Source organism: Trachypithecus francoisi, unplaced genomic scaffold (genome assembly GCF_009764315.1).
Source record: "Trachypithecus francoisi isolate TF-2019V2 unplaced genomic scaffold, Tfra_2.0 Lachesis_group19, whole genome shotgun sequence".
In the NCBI taxonomy this organism is placed as follows: domain Eukaryota; kingdom Metazoa; phylum Chordata; class Mammalia; order Primates; family Cercopithecidae; genus Trachypithecus; species Trachypithecus francoisi.
The window spans coordinates 31,437,604-31,458,482 of NW_022681464.1; the positions used below are offsets into that span (position 1 = coordinate 31,437,604).

At 42.7% G+C, this 20,879-nt stretch overlaps 1 protein-coding gene across 2 annotated transcripts; it reads right to left on the minus strand.

Moving 5' to 3' along the window:
* Positions 1-244: 244 nt before the first annotated feature.
* HRH4 (histamine receptor H4) lies at positions 245-20,682 on the minus strand. Of its 2 annotated transcripts, none has more exons than XM_033178090.1 (3): positions 20,391-20,682; positions 12,328-12,491; positions 245-3,444 (listed from the first exon to the last, which is right to left on the minus strand). In XM_033178090.1, exons 1-3 carry the CDS (start codon positions 20,581-20,583, stop codon positions 2,629-2,631), a joined length of 1,173 nt encoding a protein of 390 aa, XP_033033981.1. In that variant the 5' UTR covers positions 20,584-20,682; the 3' UTR covers positions 245-2,628. The 2 variants fall into 2 exon arrangements, with proteins under 2 accessions (XP_033033981.1, XP_033033982.1); XM_033178091.1 differs by lacking the exon at positions 245-3,444 and adding an exon at positions 10,828-12,012 and having other exon boundaries at positions 20,391-20,669.
* Between the last annotated feature and the right edge of the window lie 197 nt (positions 20,683-20,879).

Sequence of the window (20,879 nt, forward strand, 5' to 3'; positions counted from 1 at the left end):
CTTGTCTTGACAGCATCTTAGATGGAATGAAATACCACATATATTCTATTTTATAAATACTTTAGAAAGTACATGTGAATTGTTGGGCATGCACTAACTGAGGTTCAACTGGGAAACGTTTTCATAGGACCACTCCATTCCATGAACGTTCAAGCCCCCAATGATCACATGAAATCCACAACTAGTAATTTATATAAATGTTAAAATCAACAGCACACAAGTAGCAAGTTTATAAAAATGTGTACATTTATGAGTTTATTTCTCAAATTTTTCAAATTATTATTGAATGTTAAACATGTATTTCTCATATTGAACTTTAATAAGGCATAAGTGTATACAAACATGTACATTTCTAAGCACTCATGTACTTAAAAGACTTGTATTTTAATGTTTGAAGTTAATCAAAGGTTTAAAGTTTCTAAGAAACATGAAAATGACTAAACGGTGTAAGAACTGCAAAGTTATGAAAGAAACACCATTAAAATCTTATTGGAGAGATGAAATTAACTATGAGAAAAATGAAATTTTGTGACAATGACAGGCAGAGAACACTACAAGAAAGAGAACAATTTCAAAATTTTTTAGTGGGGTGTGGTGGCAAGTGCCTGTGGTCCTAGCTACTCCGGAGGCTGAAGTAGGAGGATTGCTGAAGCCCAGGCAGTCAAGGCTGCAGTGAGCTGAGAGCATGCCGCTGCACTCCTGCATGGGCAATAGAGCAAGACCCCATCTAAAGAAAATTTTTAAAAAGGACAAAACATCACCAAACTAATAAAATGTGAATCGTCTGTAAAGTATAACCTATACTAACTACATAATAAAGGAATATCTCTGAGCAGTGCAATGTAAAATATTGGGCAAATGCATTAAAAACATTAAATACAACAATATTTTAAAATAATAATTTACATCCAGGCGATAATTATTGTGGTGGCTTGTGCCTATAATCCAGGCACTTTGGGAGGCCAAGGCGGGAGGCTTGTTTCAGCCCAGGAGTTTGAGACCAGTCTGACCAACAGGGCGAGACCCTGTCTTATCAAAATAAAAAAAATTCCAGCTTGGCCAACATGGCAAAACCTCATCTCTACTAAAAATACCAAAATTAGCCAGGCATGGTGGCATGCACCTGTAATCCCAGCTACTCAGGTGGCTTAGGCACAAGAATTGCTTGAACCTGGGAGGCAGAGATTGCAGTGATCCCTGATCACGCTACTGCACTCCAGCCTGGGTGACAGAGCAAGAGTCTGTCTCAAAAAAACTTTTAAAAAAAAATTTTTTTAAAATAATTATTGACATCCAACCTGGGCAACACAGTGAGACTTCATCTCTACAAAAATAATTTTTTAATTATCCAGGTGTGGTGGCGAGTACCTGTAGTCCTACATACTTGGGAGGCCGAGGCAGGAGGGTTGTTTAAGCCGAGAAGTTCAAGGCCGCAGTGAGCTATGATTGCATTGCTACACTCCAGCCTGGGAGACAGAGCAAGATGCTGTATGCTGTTTTAAACAAATAGTTTTCTTTTTTTTTTTTTTTTAGACAAAGTCTTGCTCTGTCGCCAGGCTGGCAACCTCTGCCTCCCGGATTCAAGCGATTCCCCTGCCTCAGCCTCCCGTGTAGCTGGGACTACAGGCATGCAGCGCCACACCCAGCCAATTTTTTTGTAGTTTAGTAGAGATGGGGTTTCACCATGTTGGCCAGGATGGTCTAGATCTCCTGACCTCATGATCTGCCTGTCTTGGCCTCCCAAAGTGCTGGGATTATAGGCGTGAGCCACCATGCCCAGCCAACAAATAAAAATTTTAAAAAATAATAATTATTGACATCTACTAGTTCAGTGACTGTATACGAGGTCTATCTAGTTAAATCATGTAGTCCCTTCACCATCTCTTAGCCTTCCTCTTCCATATTTTCTCACAAAAGGAAGCTGATGTGGAAGCTGGAAGAAGAGAACAGGAAGAAATGGGAGAAGTCATACTTTCAACCATTGGTGACAATTGCCTATCCCTTGCCTTCTGATCCTGTGACCACAAAGGCCTCCAAAATAACTTCACTGAGGACCTTTGAGAGCTGCCGTCATCAACTCTTTTCTCTCCCACACTACGCTTTCTTCCTTTCTGGGATTAGGAACATAAAATCTGGACACACACAGGAGCTCACCTGGGCACATCCCCGTTCCCTGCTCTTGCCAACTCAAACCCTACCTCACCCACCCACTGATCAGAACAGAGTTGGGCATTACCAGCCAGGAGGTTCTTTTTCCTATTGCATGCTTTAGGGAATGATTTTCAAACTGGCTAAGTTTCTGTTACTATAAAATAAAAAAGAGAAATTCACTTAAGATTGAATTATACATGGAACATAGAAAACAAAACTGGATTTTTGTAATCAGCATGATATAAAGATCTAAAAGACAAGGAAGAGGTGAAGACTAAGAAGAATATAGTACTATTATGACTACAAGTTTACAAAAATATTATCGTCATAATTATACTGCTATTATTCACTGGAGTAATTTTCCATTGACTTCAAAGTGCAGATCTGTTGGTAGAATGAAAAGGGCAAGATAAAGGGCAGACCCAATCCATTTAGGTGAGATTGAGACTAAAATTTACAGAAGTGAGAAAATTGTCTTTAAGAAGATACTGACCGACTGTGTGGTGATGGTACAGGTTGCTTTTTTATAAAAAATATTTTCAAGAAAGCCTTTTGAAAGCGCTTGTGACACAATGGATACAAAAGAGGATTGACAAAGGAATTGAACCACTGAAGCCAAAATGCAATTCTGTACCAAACTGATTTAGGACCTGTCTCTGAGGAGTAAAATGAAAGAACAATTGTGAACAGAGAATACGGAGCCCAGCAAACAGCAAAAAGTCCTAAGAGAATGGCCAGTGACTTGGCTAATCTCCTGGCTCTAAGCAGTTCAGCATGTTCCCTTTGGTGAAGAGCTACAGAATCTGATTGGGAGCAGGAACCCATTTTGGAAGCAATTCTATTGCTATTCATCTTGGTTCTTAAGGAAGACATGAGACTGCTCTTTCTCCTCTGTCTCTCTGAATGAAGCGGCACAGGCATTTCTGTCGATGCAGAAAGAGATCTCCTTGAAGACAGTCCACGTCTGAATGACTGTCCACAGATGTTGGAACGGACAGCCGTCGGTCCAGGGTGGGTTTGGCACCTACTGAGACGATCACGCTTCCACAGGCTCCAATAAATATTCATGTTGAAATAAGCGACTAAGATAACTGGGATCAGGAACTCCAAGAATGATGTGATGGCAAGGATGTACCATTCCGAAAAAAATCCAGGTTCACATTCACTACCTTCATCCTTCCAAGACTCTGAAACTAGAATCATTGGCCCATTCACTAAGAAGGCCAGCACCCAAACGGCCACCATCAGAGTGACAATCTTCGAGATCCCAGTATGTTGAGTTCTATAAGACACCTAGAAGAGACCAAACAAATTATTTTCAATATAATGAATGTATATGGAATGCATAAAGTATCTCACAGGTCCTTAGACATTTCAGGGATGTGCAAAGGATGGAGACATTAACTAACCTGGGTATCATGATGTGGACCAGGACAGAGGGTTTGACTTCAGAAGAGCCTGGGCCAAGATGCAGACTTTCTTAATGGGTTTCAGGGGGAGAAGACGGTAACCTTCAAGGTTAAATCCCTGATACTATAGCCAATGTCAAAGCCAATGTATCAAATAAGAAAGCAGGTTTTCCTAATTGACACTAATCTGAATGTCAAACAACTGAAGTTGGGCGCACCTTACCACAGTATTGCTCAATCTGCAGGCTGAGCATGACCAGATCTTTTTAATGAAATAGAATAGTTGATGTCAGAATGCATCACATATAGTGAGGGTAGGTGTTCTTTAATGATGTTTCATCAAATAAAGCAATATGTCTTTGGGAATAGAGATACATATATTTCAAGAGAAATGCAGTTTCTCTGAATTACAGCACCAAATGCATTTCTCACTGTAGTCACAGTCAAAAAAGTTTGAAAGCCCTTGCCTTATCTGATTCCAATATACAGAAAGAACCTGCTCTGTGGTTTTTGCTGAGACTTCAAGGTAGAATCAGAAAGAGAAAGGACTCTCATCACTACCAAGAAGATTAAGCACAGACAAAAAGACTCTTTTTTTTAGTTTTTATTTTATTTTATTTTTTTAAGACAGAGTCTCACTCTTGTCGCCCAGGCCGGAGTGCAATGGCGCGATCTCGGCTCACTGCAACCACCACTTCCCAAGTTCAAGCAATTCTCCTGCCTCAGCCCCTTGAATAGCTGGGGTTACAGGTACCCACTAACACGCCCAGCTAATTTTTGTATTTTTAGTAGAGATGGGGTTTCACCATGTTGACCAGGCTGGTCTCAAACTCCTGACCTCTGCTGATCTGCCCACCTCAGCCTCCCAAAGTGCTGGGATTACAGGTTTGAGTTACTGCACCCAGTCCAAAAAAGAATTTTAAACCTGCTGCAGATAAATACTGCATTGCTATTAAGCATTACCAAGTCACTTCTTGATGTTCATTTGTTTGTTTGTGACAGGGTCTCGTTCTGTTGCCCAGGCTGCAGTGCAGTGGCACAATCACAGCTCACTGCAGCCTTGACTGCCTAGGCTCAAGTGATCCTCCTGCTTCAGCCTCCCAAGTGGCTAGGACCACAGATGTACACCACCACACCCAGTTAAATTTTTGTGTTATTTGTAGAGATAATGCCCACTATGTTGTCCATGCTGGTCTCGAACTCCTAGACTCAAGTGATCCTCCTGTCTTAACCTCTCAAAGTGCTGTGATTATAAACATGAGCCCACCTAGCCCATGCGCGTCACTTCTTTGTGCAAGCGTTTCCGCCTGACAAATACAATGTCAAGGCTGTGATGACCAGCCACTTTGAGAGACACAACTGTGGCTAGTGCCACCATTTTTTTTTTTTTTTTTTTTTTTTTTTGAGACGGAGTCTCGCTCTGTCGCCCGGGCTGGAGTGCAGTGGCCGGATCTCAGCTCACTGCAAGCTCCGCCTCCCGGGTTTATGCCATTCTCCTGCCTCAGCCTCCCGAGTAGCTGGGACTACAGGCACCCGCCACCTTGCCCGGCTAGTTTTTTTTTTTTTTGTATTTTTTAGTAGAGACGGGGTTTCACCGTGTTAGCCAGGATGGTCTCGATCTCCTGACCTCGTGATCCGCCCGTCTCGGCCTCCCAAAGTGCTGGGATTACAGGCTTGAGCCACCGCGCCCGGCCAGTGCCACCATTTTTTTAAGGATGAAGAATATTCTAACTCCCCTTGGTCACAAGGACAGTCTTCTTTTTTTTTTTTTTTTTTTTTGAGGCGGAGTCTCGCTCTGTCGCCCAGACTGGAGTGCAGTGGCCAGATCTCAGCTCACTGCAAGCTCCGCCTCCGGGTTTACGCCATTCTCCTGCCTCAGCCTCCCGAGGAGCTGGGACTACAGGCGCCCGCCACCTCGCCCAGCTAGTTTTTGTATTTTTAGTAGAGACGGGGTTTCACCGTGTTAGCCAGGATGGTCTCGATCTCCTGACCTCGTGATCCGCCCGTCTCGGCCTCCCAAAGTGCTGGGATTACAGGCTTGAGCCACCGCGCCCGGCCAAGGACAGGCTTCTCTAAAGGAAAATGGGATTCTATGAGTGAGGACTGCCCTCCCACCACAGGACCCGCAATCCTTATGTCAATCCTGAAATCTTTAATAATGTCTTCTCAATCTAAAGACCCCTAAGACCAGTCACTCTATATGAGGGATGAGGAACTTTTTAAGGCGACCTGGAACAGACAACCTCTCTGAAACTCATTTAAATCAGTAAGGTTTCGACCCGGTGCGGTGGCTCATGCCTGTAATTCCAGCACTTTGAGCGGATCACGAGGTCAGGAGATCGAGACCATCCTGGCCAACATGGCAAAACCCCGTCTCCACTAAAAATACAAAAATTAGCCAGGCATGGTGGCTCGCACCTGTAGTCCCAGCTCTCAGGAGGCTGAGGCACAAGAATAGCTTGAACCAGGGAGGCAGAGGTTGCAGTGAGCTGAGATGGAGGCAATGCACTCCAGTCTCGTGACAGAGCAAGACTGTCTCAAAAAAAAAAAAAAATCAGTAAGGTTCCAAGGATCCTTTCAGCTCTCATGTTCCGTGTTCTCTGATTTCCTCACTCACAGGCAAAAAAAAAATGGATCTATCCATGAAATTGGAACATGCTTCCTTTTTTTCTACTTCTTGTGTCATATTTTTTCTGAAAATTTTAAGATTCGTTCTACAGTGGTTTCTCAGGTTTTAAAGGGTGCAACATTGCCCAGCACTCTTTCCTTAATGGATCGTACATGCTGAGAAGACCTCTATTGGCTGGAGGTAAAAAAAAAAAAAAAGGCTAGTTAATAATTTAAAAATAAAAACACTAAGTTTTTTTTTTTTTTTTTACTGTAGGGAGGTGGATTTGTTGTGTTGTTGTTGTTGCTGTTTCTCTCAAATTGCTGGTATTTCTGAGGCTAAGCTAAAATGCATATGGTGCTGGCCACAAACTCTCATATGCGATGAACTTTTTTTTTTTTTTTTGCGTTCTGCTTCCTGTGCCACTAATTAATACATCTCTTGCACTAAATCTAATGATTATGAAGATGGTAACAATACCCAGATGGTCCTAAAGCTGCATTTAGTTTTTTAATTGCTCTGCTCAGCCTTGGTAATGATATAACACAATATGTTGGAAAGTGATCTCTCTTCCATTATGCATAAGGTCAATTGAGATAATGGACAGCCAAGGAGCTGTGAAGAGGATGCTGATCCCTGCATCTCTGGGGAGCATTTTTGAAAGATAGACAGTTCAAGCATTGCTTGAACCCGGACCCAGGCTGCTGGAGTGGTGTCCCTGAAATCCCGCAGTGGCCTAGCTCTTGCCCACTACAGAATATGCCCATTATTCAGGACACTGTCTCTTACCCTACTTTTTTCCTGCCTGTATAAAATATCCACACCTTCTGTCAATCAGGTTTTTTTGGCGAGGCCAAGCGGCCTACTATGTTAGTGTTAGTAATGAGATGGATTTCAGGACCATTCTAAGTGCCTGTTGTGGGTTAAATTATGTCCCGCAAAAAGGTATGGTGAAGTCCTAAACCCCTCGGTACCTGTGAACGTGACCGTATTTGGAAATATGGTGTTTGCAGACGTAATCCAGTTAAGATGAGGTCATACTGAATTAGGGGTCACCATACCCAATATGTCCTCATAAGAAAACAGAGACACAGACACAGACCCAGAGAGACAACACCACGTTACAACAGAGGTAAAGACTGGAGGGACGCATCTACAAGCCAAGGAATGCCAGGGGTTGCTGGCAACACCAGAAGCTAAAAGAAAGGCATAGAACAAGAGGTCCTGGAGCCTTCCGAGAAAGGATGGCCCTGTCGGCACCTTGATTTCAAATGTCTAGTCTCCAGAACCATGACAGAATAAATTCCTGTTGTTTTCAGCAACCCAGTTTGCGGTCCTGTTATGGTAGCCCTAGCAAACAAACACAGTGCCCCAGTGAGTCTCCCAGCAATGAGATTTCCTGTGGTCTTGATTTTACTGTCAAGTTTCTTTCTTCATTTGCAGGTAAAGAAATACCCTTCTTTTACTATCTTAATTCTGTGTCCTTTTTTTCTTTTTTTTTCCCAAGACAGAGTCTCACTCTGTTGCCCAGACTGGAGTACAGTGGTGCAACCTTGGCTCACTGCAGCCTCCACCTCCTGGGTTCAAATGATTCTCCTGCCTCAGGCTCCTGAGTAGCTGGGATTACAGGCGCCTGCCACCATGCCCGGCTAATTTTTGTATTTTTAGTAGAGACTTTGTTTTGCCATGTTGGCCAGGCTGGTCTTGAACTCCTGACCTCAAGTGATCTGCCAGCCTCAGCCTTCCAAAGCCCTGGGATTACAGGCGTGAGCCACCGCACCAAACCATTTTTGTACATTTTAATTCCCATTCCCTCCAGCTACCATGAAGCCCTGCTGTTCTCCTTCCCCACCCAACTCTGACTTCAACCACACGGAATCTGCCCCTCCAGAAAACCTCTCTGAGAACTGTAATCATGTGCTCCACCTGCATCGGGCTTTTCTTTTCCAAATTATTGTCAGATTTCCATTCCTCAGGCTGCCCATCCCTTTCCCCTATCACACTGTCTCCTGTACGTTCAGCTACAGTAAGAGTTCAGCTTCCCCACTGCTACTTCTATGGGATCCCAGTGGTCTTTGAAGGCTTCCTTCTGTTTTCACATGGCTGCATTTGAACTATTCGCCAACAGAGGTACCCCTGCCAGCATCCATACATTCGTTTGTGGAACCCTATATATTCTACTCTGTGCTGTGCACTAGGGACCCAGGATCTAGCCAACACATCCCTCACCAAGTTTACAGCCAGAATTGACAGGGGAATTACTGGAGGCAAGACTAGGATTTAGAAATAAAAAACAGGCCAGGCATGGTGATTCATGCCTGTAATCTTAGAACTTTGAGAGGCAGACGGGAGCGGATCACTTGAGGTCAGGAGTTCGAAATCACCCTGGCCAACATGGCAAAACCAGATCTCTACTAAAAATACAAAAATTAGGCAAGCGTGGTGGCATGCGCCTGTAATCCCAGCTACCCAGAAGGCTGAGGCCCAAGAATGGCTTGAACCCAGGAGGCAGAGTTTGCATTGAGCCGAGATCGTGCCACTGCACTCCAGCCTGGGCGACAGAGCCAGACTCTGTCTCAAAGAAATAAAAATAAAAAAATAAAAACAAAAAACAAAAAGAAAGTCTACATTCCCTCTGGGCATCATCCCTCATCTGTCTGTAATCCCTAAACACTTTTCCCAACTGGGGAAGATGTCCCTTTTCTGCCCACAAACCTGAGAGCAAATTCAAAAGCTGGGACATCCAGAGAAGGAAGCCCTAGGAACATCCAGAGGAGATTAAAAAGAAATGTTAACCCAGAAAGAAAGGAAAATTTGAAAGTATAAATGGAAAAGATTCTGAATTAGGGCATTATTTTTCAAATACTTGACTGTGATCTAAAGTAAAATAATATTGTATATCATAACCAAGCACACAGATGAAAGTATTCAAAAAACGGTATTTACTTTTATTATGTACAAGATACTCTGATGTTTTCTAATTTTTTATTTTGTTTTATTCCCTTTCTCTTTTTTTTTTTTTTTTTTTTTTTGAGATGGAGTCTTGCTGCGACGCCCAGGCTGGAGTGCAATGGCACAATCTCAGCTCACTGCAACCTCCGCCTCCCAAGTTTAAGCAATTATCCTTCCTCAGCCTCCCAAGTAGCTGGGATTACAGGCAAGTGCCACCACACCTGGCTAATTTTTTTGTATTTTTAGTAGAGGTGGGTGTCAGGCCTCTGAGCCCAAGCCTGTATGTATTCATCCAGATGGCCTGAAGTAACTGAAGAATCACAAAAGAAGTGAAAATGGCCTGTTCCTGCCTTAACTGATGGCATTCCCTTGTGAAATTCCTTCTCCTGGCTCATCCTGGTTCAAAAGCTCCCCCACTGAGCACCTTGTGACCCCCACCCCTGCCAGCCAGAGAACAACCCTCTTTGACTGTAATTTTCCACCACCTACCCAAATCCTACAAAACAGCCCCACCCCATCTTTCCTTCCCTGACTCTCTTTTCGGACTTAACCTGCCTGCACCCAGGTGATTAAAGAGCTTTATTGCTCACACAAAGCTTTCTGGTGATCTCTTCACAAGGACACACATGAAAGTGGGGTTTCACCATATTGGCCAGGCTGGTCTCGAACTCCTGACCTCAAGAGATTCACCTACCTTGGCCTCCCAAAGTGCTGGGATTACAGGAGTGAGTCACCATGCCCAGCTGTTCTATTCTGTTTCATTCCATTTTTTTCATTGAAAAAAAGTCACAACCCACTAAATTGATTTCATAAATCAATAATGGGTCAAGGCCAGCAGATTGAAAAATATGAGACTATAGGCATTTGAATTGTTCATCCAAGCTGATCTGCACTCTCCACATACAATACAAACTGCAGTGGACCCTGGTGCCAATGAAGTATGCGATGCTAAGGGGGAGACATAGCTGGCTGTCCTCCCACATCCATTCTCCCCTCCTTCCTATGTGGTGGCTCAACTAGAGTTTCCCAGCTTCGTTTGTGGCGAGATGGGACCATGTGACTAAGTTTCACCAATAAAATGTAAGTGGAAATGACTGTGTGACTCAGCACTACTTGGTTAAAAAAAAAAAAAAAAAAATTCCTTGCTCTGGACTTCATTCCCTTTCCCCTTCCTGTCCAGAACCTAGTATGACAACAACCTGACTTTGACCGTGCAGAGGAGGAGAATGGCCTAAAGCAGAAGCCAAAAAATCACTGTATGTGAAGCAAATACGGGCTAGGCGCAGTGGCTCATGCCTGTAATCCCAGCATTTTGGGAGGCAGAGGCGAGTGGATCACCTGAGATCAGGAGTACAAAATCAGCCTGGCCAACACGGTGAAACCCCATCTCTACTAAAAATACAAAAATTAGCCAGGCATGGTGTTGCATGCCTATAATCCCAGCTACTCGGGAGGCTCAGGCAGGAGGATCACTTGAACCTGGCAGGCAGATGTTGCAGTGCAGTGAGACAAGATCATGCCATTGCACTCCAGCCTGGGTGACAGAGCGAGACCCTGTCTCAAGAAAAAAAACGAACGAACGAGAGAGAGAGAGAGAGACAGACAGACAGACAGACAGAAAGAAAGAAAGAAAGAAAGAAAGAAAGAAAGAAGAAGTAAAGAAAGAAAGAAATGTGGCCCACTACCTGTTTGGGCAAATAAAGTTTTATTGGAACAGAGCCAAGTACATTTTTGTATATATCATCTATGGCTGTTCGGGGGCTACAATGGTATATTTGAGCAGTTGCAACAGAAACAGTAGGTTCTACAAAGCCAAAATTATTTGCTATCTGGCTCTTGATCACAAAGGTTTGCCAGTCCCTGCCCTAAAGGGTGCAGAGCCACCTGCCAGCAGCGTTCCTGGGTGAGTTCCTGGAGCAGAGAATCCACTCTTTCATGGACTGTTATGTGAGAGGAAAACAAACTTCTATCTTGCTTAAGCCTCCACATTTTGGAGACTCTTTGTCACAGCAGTTTATCTTTGCCTGATCTAATACACCTTCCAATCCTGTCAACCTCCAGCTGCACAACTGTCCCAAGCTAGAGCTGTCACTGTCCTCTCAACACCCCAGGACGGCACTTAGTCCATTGTACTGAACCGACTTGTTCCTGGATCTGCCTCCACGTAGATGACTATGCTCATCAAAAATAGAGACTCATATAAAAAAAGAAACAACAGATACCAGGGCCTACCTGAGGGTGGTCAGTGGGAGGAGGGAGAGATCAAAAAACTACCGATCAGATACTATGCTCATGACCCTGGTGACAAAAAAATCTCTACACCAACACCCCCGTGACACTCAGCTTACTCATACTCACATAACAAACCTGCACACGTACCCCCTGAAGCGAAAACATAAGTTGGAAAGAAAAATAAAATAGAAACTCTGCATATTCACTTCTGTATCCCAGGACTTAGCAAAATGCCTGTCACATGGCAGTCCCCCAAAGAGCTGGGTCCCTGAGATGGGAGTGAAGGAAGTTTCCCATCTAGGCCTCAAAGGTTTCAGATCACTGCCCCATATTTCTGTGGCCCCCTTATCTTTACTTCAACTTTATTTTGTCTTTTGACCCACTGCTGAAAAATTTAGTATGACTTAAGAATTTCCACTAACTCGCAGATGAGGCTATTCCAAATCTTGAGTAAGTTCCAGCTTTCTTGGCACAGGTTCTAAAACGGCACGAGGACTTGATCCTTCTGGCTGGTCCCACTGTGTAAACTGTAGCTTCCCTATATACTGTCTCTTCCTCCGGCCATTCAGAATTGATTTTCTCATCACATTTCAAAGTATGGGATTCTTTCCACTGCCCTCCAAGTTCTATTCCGAGGAATAGATTCAGGTCTCAATATGTCTGTGGAGTAGAACCCATAAACCTGTCATGAATGTCATGTCTATCCAGTCTACTATAGACTCAATATACCAGTGGAGACAACTTGCCTTGGGTTTTCTTTGATTCCTTCCCATTTTAATGGCACATAGGTGAGTGAATTATCCAAATCACACAACTAACAACCAGCAAGAACTCTATGCCGGACAACAAAAGGATAGGGCTCCTCTAAGGCCTCTCGATTAAATTAAAAATTAGGCTTAAAAGAATTTTTGCTTGGGGACCCATATGTACATTCACACAGTCTTCTAAGGGGGATAAATTAATGTTTTGACTTACAGCGTTTGAGACTGACAGGTATCGATCATAGCTGATGAGGACAATGTTATATACAGATGCTGTACATAAAAGATAGTCAGTAATGAGCCAAAATACACAGATTTCCTTTCCAAAATCCCATTCGAACAGCGTGTGAGGGATGTACAGAGGAATGGAGATCACACCTGCACAAGGAAAATAAGTGTAAAAAAAAATAAGTGTAAAAAAATAAGTGTAAAAAAATAACGCACATCAACGAACACAAATGGGCATGTTTTAATGGCTACACAACACCATGACATATCTGAATTCACTACAAATGCTTTGGCTGTAATTTAAAAATTCATGGTACTTCATCAAGCAGCTCAGGACTGATTTTCTACACACTCCTTAAATGCCATTTTTATAAGAGGGGTCATGAACGTTGCACAGCAGGCCCTCCTTATCCATGAATTCTACATCTGTGGATTCAACCAACCACAGACAGAAAATATTTGGAAAAAAACTGCATCTGTACCGGACACGTATAGACTTTGATTAATGGTAATGACTTCTGGTCATTATTCTCTAAACAATAAGGTATAACAACTATTTACATAGCACTCACATTGTCTTTGGTATTATACATAATCTACTGATGATTTAAAGTATACGGGAAGGGCCCGGAGGGGTAGCTCACGCCCGTAATCCCAGCACTTTGAGAGACCAAGGTGGGCAGATTGCTTGAGACCAGGAGTTTGAAACTGGCCTGGGCAACATAGTGAAACCCCATCTCTATTATGAAAAATAATAATAAATAATAAAGCATATGGGGGGATGTGCATAGGTTATATGGAAATACTACAGCATTTTATATCAGGGACTTCAGCTTTCTTGGATTCTGCTATCTAAGGGGAGTCCTGGAACAAACTCCCACCGACACCAAGGGGTGACTGTACTTTCAATGGCTCCTTTCTACTTTCCAAATTAAGTACAGGTCTTGTATTTCTAGCCATAGGCAGCATAAATCATCTTTACTTTTTTCATGCTCTAACCCAAACAGGATGGACCACCCTTCTCCCAAATATATGGCACATTTTCACGTCTCTTTTTTCTCTGCCAACATCATTCTTTCTTCCCAAAATGTCTACCTGTCTTCTACTAAAAAGTCAATTCAAGCCAGGCACGGTGGCCCACACCTGTAGTCCCAGCCCTTTGGAAGGCTGAGATGGGTGGATCACCTGAGGTCAGGAGTTCAAGACCAGCCTGCCCAAAATGGTGAAACCTCATCTCTACTAAAAATACAAAAATTAGCTGGACGTGGTGGCGGGTGCCTGTAATCCCAGCCATTCTGGAGGCTGAGGCAGTAGAATCGCTTGAACTCGGGAGGTGGAGTTTGTAGTCAACTGAGATTGTGCCACTGCACTCCATCCTGGGTGACAGGGCAAGACTCTGTCTCAAAAAAATAAAAATAAAAAATAAGTAAAAAGTCAATTCACTTCCTTCTTATTTTTCACTGAGGCCAAAAAGTGACCTCCTCCATGTCCTCTTTCTTGGAGCTTCCTCAATAGAAGTGTCCCCTCTGTCCTCTGCACTTTCCCGGTTCTTTGCTCATCTTTCCCTCTCATGCATTAATTACATTCTACTTTTATATCATAGTCATCTTTTTTGTCTGTCTCTCCTGAGGATGAGGGCCATATCGCAAATCAATGTTTATATTTCCTGCAACCTCCAGAGCTGGCCAATGACTTGTACATTTCACTTAAATTAATAACAGCTAATATGTTTTATACAATTACCATATGGTAGACCCTGTGCTGTGTGCATTGCAAATGTTACCTCATGTCATCTTCATAGAAAGTTTGTGAGGAAGGGGCTATGCTGAGTTAACAGTTAAAGAACCTGAAGCTCAGAAAAGAGAAAATTAGACCAAGTTCCACTCAACTAGCAAGTGGAGAAGATTGCATATGAAACCAGGGATTGTGATATCAGAACCTCTGACTTTACCTACAACTCTTTGCTGTGTGAACAAATAGATAAGCTCTATCACAGTGATTCAGCCCAGCACAGAAACTGCTTAACTGAAAAGTGATGAAATGAGGTTCCCTTTCCTTTAGCTTTTAGGGGTTTTTAATTGCATTTGCATTTCAGACAGGTGTGATTAGTTGCTAAGAATATGATCTATTAAGTGGAAGCTCAGATGAAATCTTACTTTGTTGAGTCACTTCAAATGTATCAGATACTTCCAGGAATTCCCATTTTTTTATGAGAACCAAATTAGTCTATTATTAAGAATAGTAAAGATAAAGGAAAAGGGAAGGAAGAAGGAAAGCCTGCATTCTCCAAAAACAAGACCACATGAGGCTCTAATGGCATGGTTTCAGAACCAGTGGAAGGTAGTGCTAAACCCTAGTATTCTGTCCCTAGGTTACATACAAAGATGAAAGACAAGACACCGTAGAGATGAAGAGTTGCGTGGTCAGTCCTTATATGTGGTTCAAATAACCTGTTTGTTTCATGTTTCAATTATATTTTTAATGATAAGCAAACTTCCTTAGGGTGCCTTTCATCTCCAGGGTATGTATGTGTATGTCTACGGTATAAAATAGGTCACTGGCTGAGTGTGGTGGCTCATGCCTATAATCCCAGCACCTTGGGAGGCTGAGGCAGGTAGATCACTTGAGTTCAGGAGTTGGAACCAGCCTGGGCAACATGGTAAAATCCTATTTCTACAAAACAAAAAAAAAAGTACAAAAATTAGCTGGACATGGTGGCGCATGCCTGTAGTTCCAGCTAACCAGGAGGTTGAGGCAGGAGGATCACTTGAGCCAGGGAGGTCAAGGCTGGAGTGAGCCATGATCACACCACTGCACTCCAGTCTGGGCGACAGAGTGAGACCCTGCCTCAAAATAAATAAATACATAAAATAATGTAGGTCACCAGGTCCACTTGAGGTAAATCAAAGTATCCCCCACACAGAGACATTTATTATATTTGAGCCCACGGTTGTGGCTTCCAATGTTCCCAGCATGAGTATTTTCAACACTGGAACTCATTTCTTCCACAGAATGAGAAAGAAGAAAGATACTGGTAATGCGTTCTAGTCACCGACTAAGAGTTCAGGGCAGGGGGTGGGAGGTAAATACTCTTTGTCACACGCTTTCTCATTTACACAAAAGAGGAAGGGTGTGTTCGAAAGCCTAGGAGCTGCTGGAAACAGTGGTTAGCTGAGGACAGGCTCTAGGATATTTCTTTGGTTTTCGTAACCCCCGCCGTGCTGTGTCACCCGGCGTTCTAGGTAACGCTTCCGCACTTGTGTCATGCTCAGTTCCTCTGTCTTACTGAGCAACAGAGAGGTCTGTGGCTCATTCCGAACGAGTTGCAAAGAAACTGAATCTGAACTATTTCTCGAATATACCTACTCCGAAGTGTTTCTACACCTTCGATTCTGGAATTGTGTTTTTGAGTGAAATGGCGCTCCTAAGTAAACAAGAGCCAGTTTCTTGAAAAGATTAAGACAAAAGTAAAAGAAAACAAATCTATGGCCCACCTCCCAGTCCCACTCCTACTTCTCACCCCTCAGTCACTCCACCCCAGCCCCTCTGGTCTCCAATGCACCACTCACCCTTCTGCCTCAGATCCTGCGCACCTGCTGTTCCTTGGCGTGAAATGCTCTTCCCCAAGGGCGCCTTCTGTTTGCTCAAATGTCTTTCCTTTTTGTTTTGTTTGTTTGTTGACACAGTCTGGCTTTGTTGCCAAAGCCAGAATGCAATAGCATGATCTCAACTCACTGCAACCTCCACCTCCTGGGTTCAAGTGATTCTCCTGCCTCAGCCTCCTGAGTAACTGGGATTACAGCCATGTGCCACCATGCCTGGCTATTTTTTGTGTTTTTAGTAGAGATGGAGTTTCACCATATTTACCAGGCTGGTCTCGAACTCCTGTCCTCAACTGATCTGCCCGCCTCGGCCTCCCAAAGTGCTGGGATTACAACTGTGAGCCACTGCGCCCAGCCTTCAAATGTGTCTTTCTAAGTAAATTCTAGCTCCAAGGTTTAAAATTGCAGCCCCACTCCCAGCACACTCCCTTTCCGTCCTCTCTGCATTTTTGTTTATTTTTCAGTAGCAATTATCACCCTCTAAAATACTATATAATTTGACTCAGTTATTTTTCTTGTTTATTGTCTGTCTCCATGCCCCTGCTCCCAATAGAAATAGAAGCATCACGAGAGCAGGGATTTTCACCTGTATTTTTACTGCTTTATCCCCAGCACCTCAGAAAGTGCCTGCTTCAAAAGAAATAATTGTTGGATGAACAAATAGATGAGGATGGAGAAGCCCAGTTTGCTTTAAAATTGCCACCCATTTGACATCATCCCTTCTGTCTAAACCAGCTAAGAAGCTACATCTTCCATGAGAAAAGGCAATCAAAAGACGGGAGGAGCTAAAATCCCCAAGTAAATCCTTTGGGACACCAGAGGAATGTGTGGATGATGGTGAGTGCACAGAGGGTGTTATGGCCTGAATATGTATGTGCCCTCCCCAAATTCACATGTTGGAGCCCTAACCCCCAATGTGGCTATATTTGGAACTAAGACCTTTAAGGACAAAATTAAGGGTAAAAGAGTTCATAGGAGTGGGGCCCTGATCCAATAGTGTCCTTATAAGAAGAGACAACAGAGAGTCCACTCTCTCTCTCTGTGCACACTCAGAGAAAGACCTCATGAGGACGCAGGTAGATGGCAGCTGTCTGCAAGCCAGAAAGAGAGCCCTCATCAGAAACCAAAATTGGCCAGAATCTTGATCTGGAATGTCCCGGCTCCAGAAGGATGAGAAAATAAATGTCAGTTGTTTAAGCCACCCAGTCTAGGGTATTTTGTTTCGGCAGCCTGAGCAGATGAATACAGAAGGCCAGGAAAGAGTCCTGAACTCGGGCATACAGGTATCAAGATAAACTTTGCCATCCTGAACACTTGGTTCAGGCTCTGATAGCAGCAACCACCCTTATCTGCTGAAGATCCTGTCCAGCCGTCTGACACATGGTCATGCAGGCCACAAATGCCAGCACAACATGGGGATGAGAAGAAAGTGCCCGTAAATGGAAAGACTGGTCACATGGCAACACTTTTATAGATATTGATGTAGATATAGATAGTATGTGTTTCCCAGAATAGTGTACAGATGATGTATATTTATATAACATCCAGTATAGCTAGTACTAGAATTTTTCCTCAATAAATCTTTGCTTTCAACAGTAAATTCAGCCTGAGACGCTAGCAACTCAGGTGCCACAAATTTAGATTATCCGCAGAGGGCCAATTCTGAAACCTGGGGGAAGAGGGCATTCAGCCAGCAAAGCCACAGTTCCAAGCACATGTGAGGGTCTAATCTGCCCTGCCATTGTCACATGGCTCTGGAGCTCTGGATCTCATGACCCCAAATGTTAAGAATCAATGGCTTACAGCTGCAGAAAAGCTCTCACGCGTTCTGCCCTGCACGCTCACCGCCTCCATGCCTTCTTCCAGGCTCAGAGACAAAAGGTTTTCTTTCCAGCATGGCAAAGGAGAAAGAACAGCTTGGCAGCAAACTTGAATCCTATTACAAAATGCTCCCGGGGACTGTGTCATGGTGAGCCCTGCGTTAAATATGCAGACCTCTGCATGAAGCTGGAAGGGGGCAGGGGAGATGCGAGGGAGGAGGCCGGCAGGCAGATGAATGGAGACTCTGACCTGCACCCAACTCCTTTAATCAGTAGCAAAAGAAGTGATCAGAATTATTTCTTCACCCACCTGCTGATGGAGGGGACCACCAGGACTGCTGAATAACTCCATCTGCAGAGCTATTTTCCAAAGACGAGCTCAAACCCTTGAGGGTGGGACTGCCATGATGCCGGCCTTGGGCCAGACATGGAGACATTTTTACCTAGAACCATCTTTATTCAAAAGCTTCAGGCCCCAGGCTTTCTCAGCTGTCTCACCCGTCCCACCCAAAAACTGGGGCAGTCAGGACCCCACTCCCTTTGGGTTAGTAAAAACACTTCATCTATTTTAAGTGCTGATTGTCATCTAAAAGTCACAGGATCCTGTGAAGAAGGAAGAAGTGAAGGATACATGTATTTACAGTGGAGCCTTCTCTATGTTCACATAAATAAACTCGTATATTTGTACATGTTTATGGGAGCACAGAGAATGATGTGGAAGGATCTACATCAAGCAGCAAATGTTGGTTACCTGAAGGGACAGAATTGAGGAAACAAATGGGGAGATAGTGCATTTTTTCAATACTTCTTTATGGGTTAGCTGCCTTTATCTGTCATTTCTATGCCATGACTCCTAAATCAATCTCCCAAACTAGAATTTTTCTCCAGAACTTTCAATGCAACATCAGAACCATAGCCACCCTGCCCAAATACTTCTGTATCTTTGAAGAGCTCCATACTGTTCTTAGTCTCAGAAACCCCATCTTTAACTCAGCTTTCTCTTTTCCTGTCCAATGCCTCCTTCCCCCGCCCCCACCCCGCCTTAGCCGCTCTGCCTGCTGTCCCCAGCCATCCTAGCTCGGGTCCTAACTACATGATTTCTGCCTAGATTGCTGCAGGATGGTCTCTGAAACCATGTCACCCCCCACACCAGTTGCCCCACTTCCTATGGCTCTTCCGATGCCTCTAAAGTAAAGCTTTGATCTGTTCAACCACTCACCTGTTTTAAAATCCTTAAATCTCCACAAGGCCTGCCAAATAAACTCCACTCCACACTCACGCTGGTATTTAAAGGCCCTCACTTTATAGATTTCAGCTTCATCTCTACGGCTCCCCTGCACCCATCTGCACACCAGCCAGCTCGAAGCTCACCCTTAGGAAGATAAGTGCAATGATTTTCTACCAGCATGCCTTTGCTCATTCTTGGAGCAAAGAATCCTTTGCCCTATCTCTGACTATGGAAATTCTATCCATCCTTCAAAGTTCATGTTAAATGCCTTTATTCACTAACTAAACGTGCTTTATGCCTCCTCCAAGTGACCATAGCACTTGTTAGGTCTTGGTGGGGTCTCGTGTTACTCTATACTGCTATAGTCATTTTTGAACGTCTCTTGTCCACTCTTCTCATCAGAACCTTACTGGAAGAGACTAACCTAATCTTCTATAGATCCCTTGATTACCTAATAGTGCTTGCATACCTAGCAGTATTATACAGGCTAGATACTATACTAACATTTGTGACCTAGATTGGCGTTGACCCATAGCTGCAGAAAAATTAAAATAAAAAAAAAAGGAACTAACATTTCTTGAGTGACTACTGTATTCCAGGGAATGAACTAAGTATTTTATGTGTTTATTTCATTTTAACTAAATGTAAGCTTTATGTAGTTATAAACAAAAATAATCGGAATATGCCAGATTAAATTATACTAGAAACTCCTATAAAACAATATCATCAGCTGACATTTCTGTACATCTACTTATCATGATAAGCATTGTTTAAAAATAATAATCATCAGGGAGTGAAAAATTATAAAGTGCATGTTTTCAAAGAAAGTTGGTTTGATTTCTATGGTCTCTTAACGATGATATAATGCTGTGATATCATATTATATGCAAGGTACTTTACGGTTGGGTATATTTTACAAAATTCTATGCCACATCATTAAATTAATACTATTAAACATATTATTCAATCTGAAATGCTATTTTCTGATTGTACTGGTTACTAGCATATACATAATTTCTTATTAGTCCAACACTATGATACCGAGAAAACCATATTTACTTGAAGAGGAATACTTATAAGTCTAAACATACAAGGAAAATAGCACCAGAAACAAGTAACTCTTACATTAAAATTTTGGAGCTGTTCTGGACTTATCTTTATTCTATAAAAAGAAAATAAACTGTTTTCAGCTGAAAATTCCCCTGCCACACTGATTTACATATGTATAACATTCCCTTACAGTGCCATATAGCCCCCTCCAAACTTTAATACTTAAACTTTTTGGGTTTATTTTTCCCCCACCATATACAGTCCCCTGAAATAACAAAAGTTTATTTTAAGGTTTTAGAGATAAATTAAAACAGGAAAAGATTATCTTAAATAAAGACATATAACTTACCCACAAAGAAGTCAGAGATGGCCAAGTTAAGAAAAAAATAACTACTTCGATGTCTAAGGTTTTTGTCCACCACAAAAGCTAAAATGACCACAGCATTTCCTAGCATTATGGCAAAAGCTAGTAAGGACATAAAAAACGCTAAAGTAATACGAGTGCTTAGTGATAAATTAATTGTGCTATTAGTATCTGGCATCACATCAAATGAGGAAGAAGGTCAAATTAGCAAATTAATCCAGCCAGACAATTCTGACAAGTATGTTTTCTAATCGGATACCTAAAATATGTAGTCTTCTACTCAAAACGACAGTTTTAATCTAATACTGATCTCATAGAACTTCCTGATTCTTGATAAAGTAAGCTTGTGGTAACAGTTTCCCTTTAACTGACACTGAAAAACTATTTCCAAAAAACAGTGAAATGTTTTACCTTCAACATTTTACTGTGATTCATCCATCTCCCATTATTAGAATAAAATTATATAATCTATAA

What these genes read in the sequence shown, in the direction of transcription:
- HRH4 (XM_033178090.1), bottom strand. Translation starts at nt 20,583, where the DNA reads ATGCCAGATACTAATAGCACAATTAATTTATCACTAAGCACTCGTATT. An exon ending in CATCTCTGACTTCTTTGTGG is followed by an intron (nt 12,492 to 20,390) that starts GTAAGTTATATG and finishes TTCCTTGTGCAG; the next exon opens with GTGTGATCTCCATTCCTCTG. An exon ending in ACCTGTCAGTCTCAAACGCT is followed by an intron (nt 3,445 to 12,327) that starts GTAAGTCAAAAC and finishes GGTCTCTTCTAG; the next exon opens with GTGTCTTATAGAACTCAACA.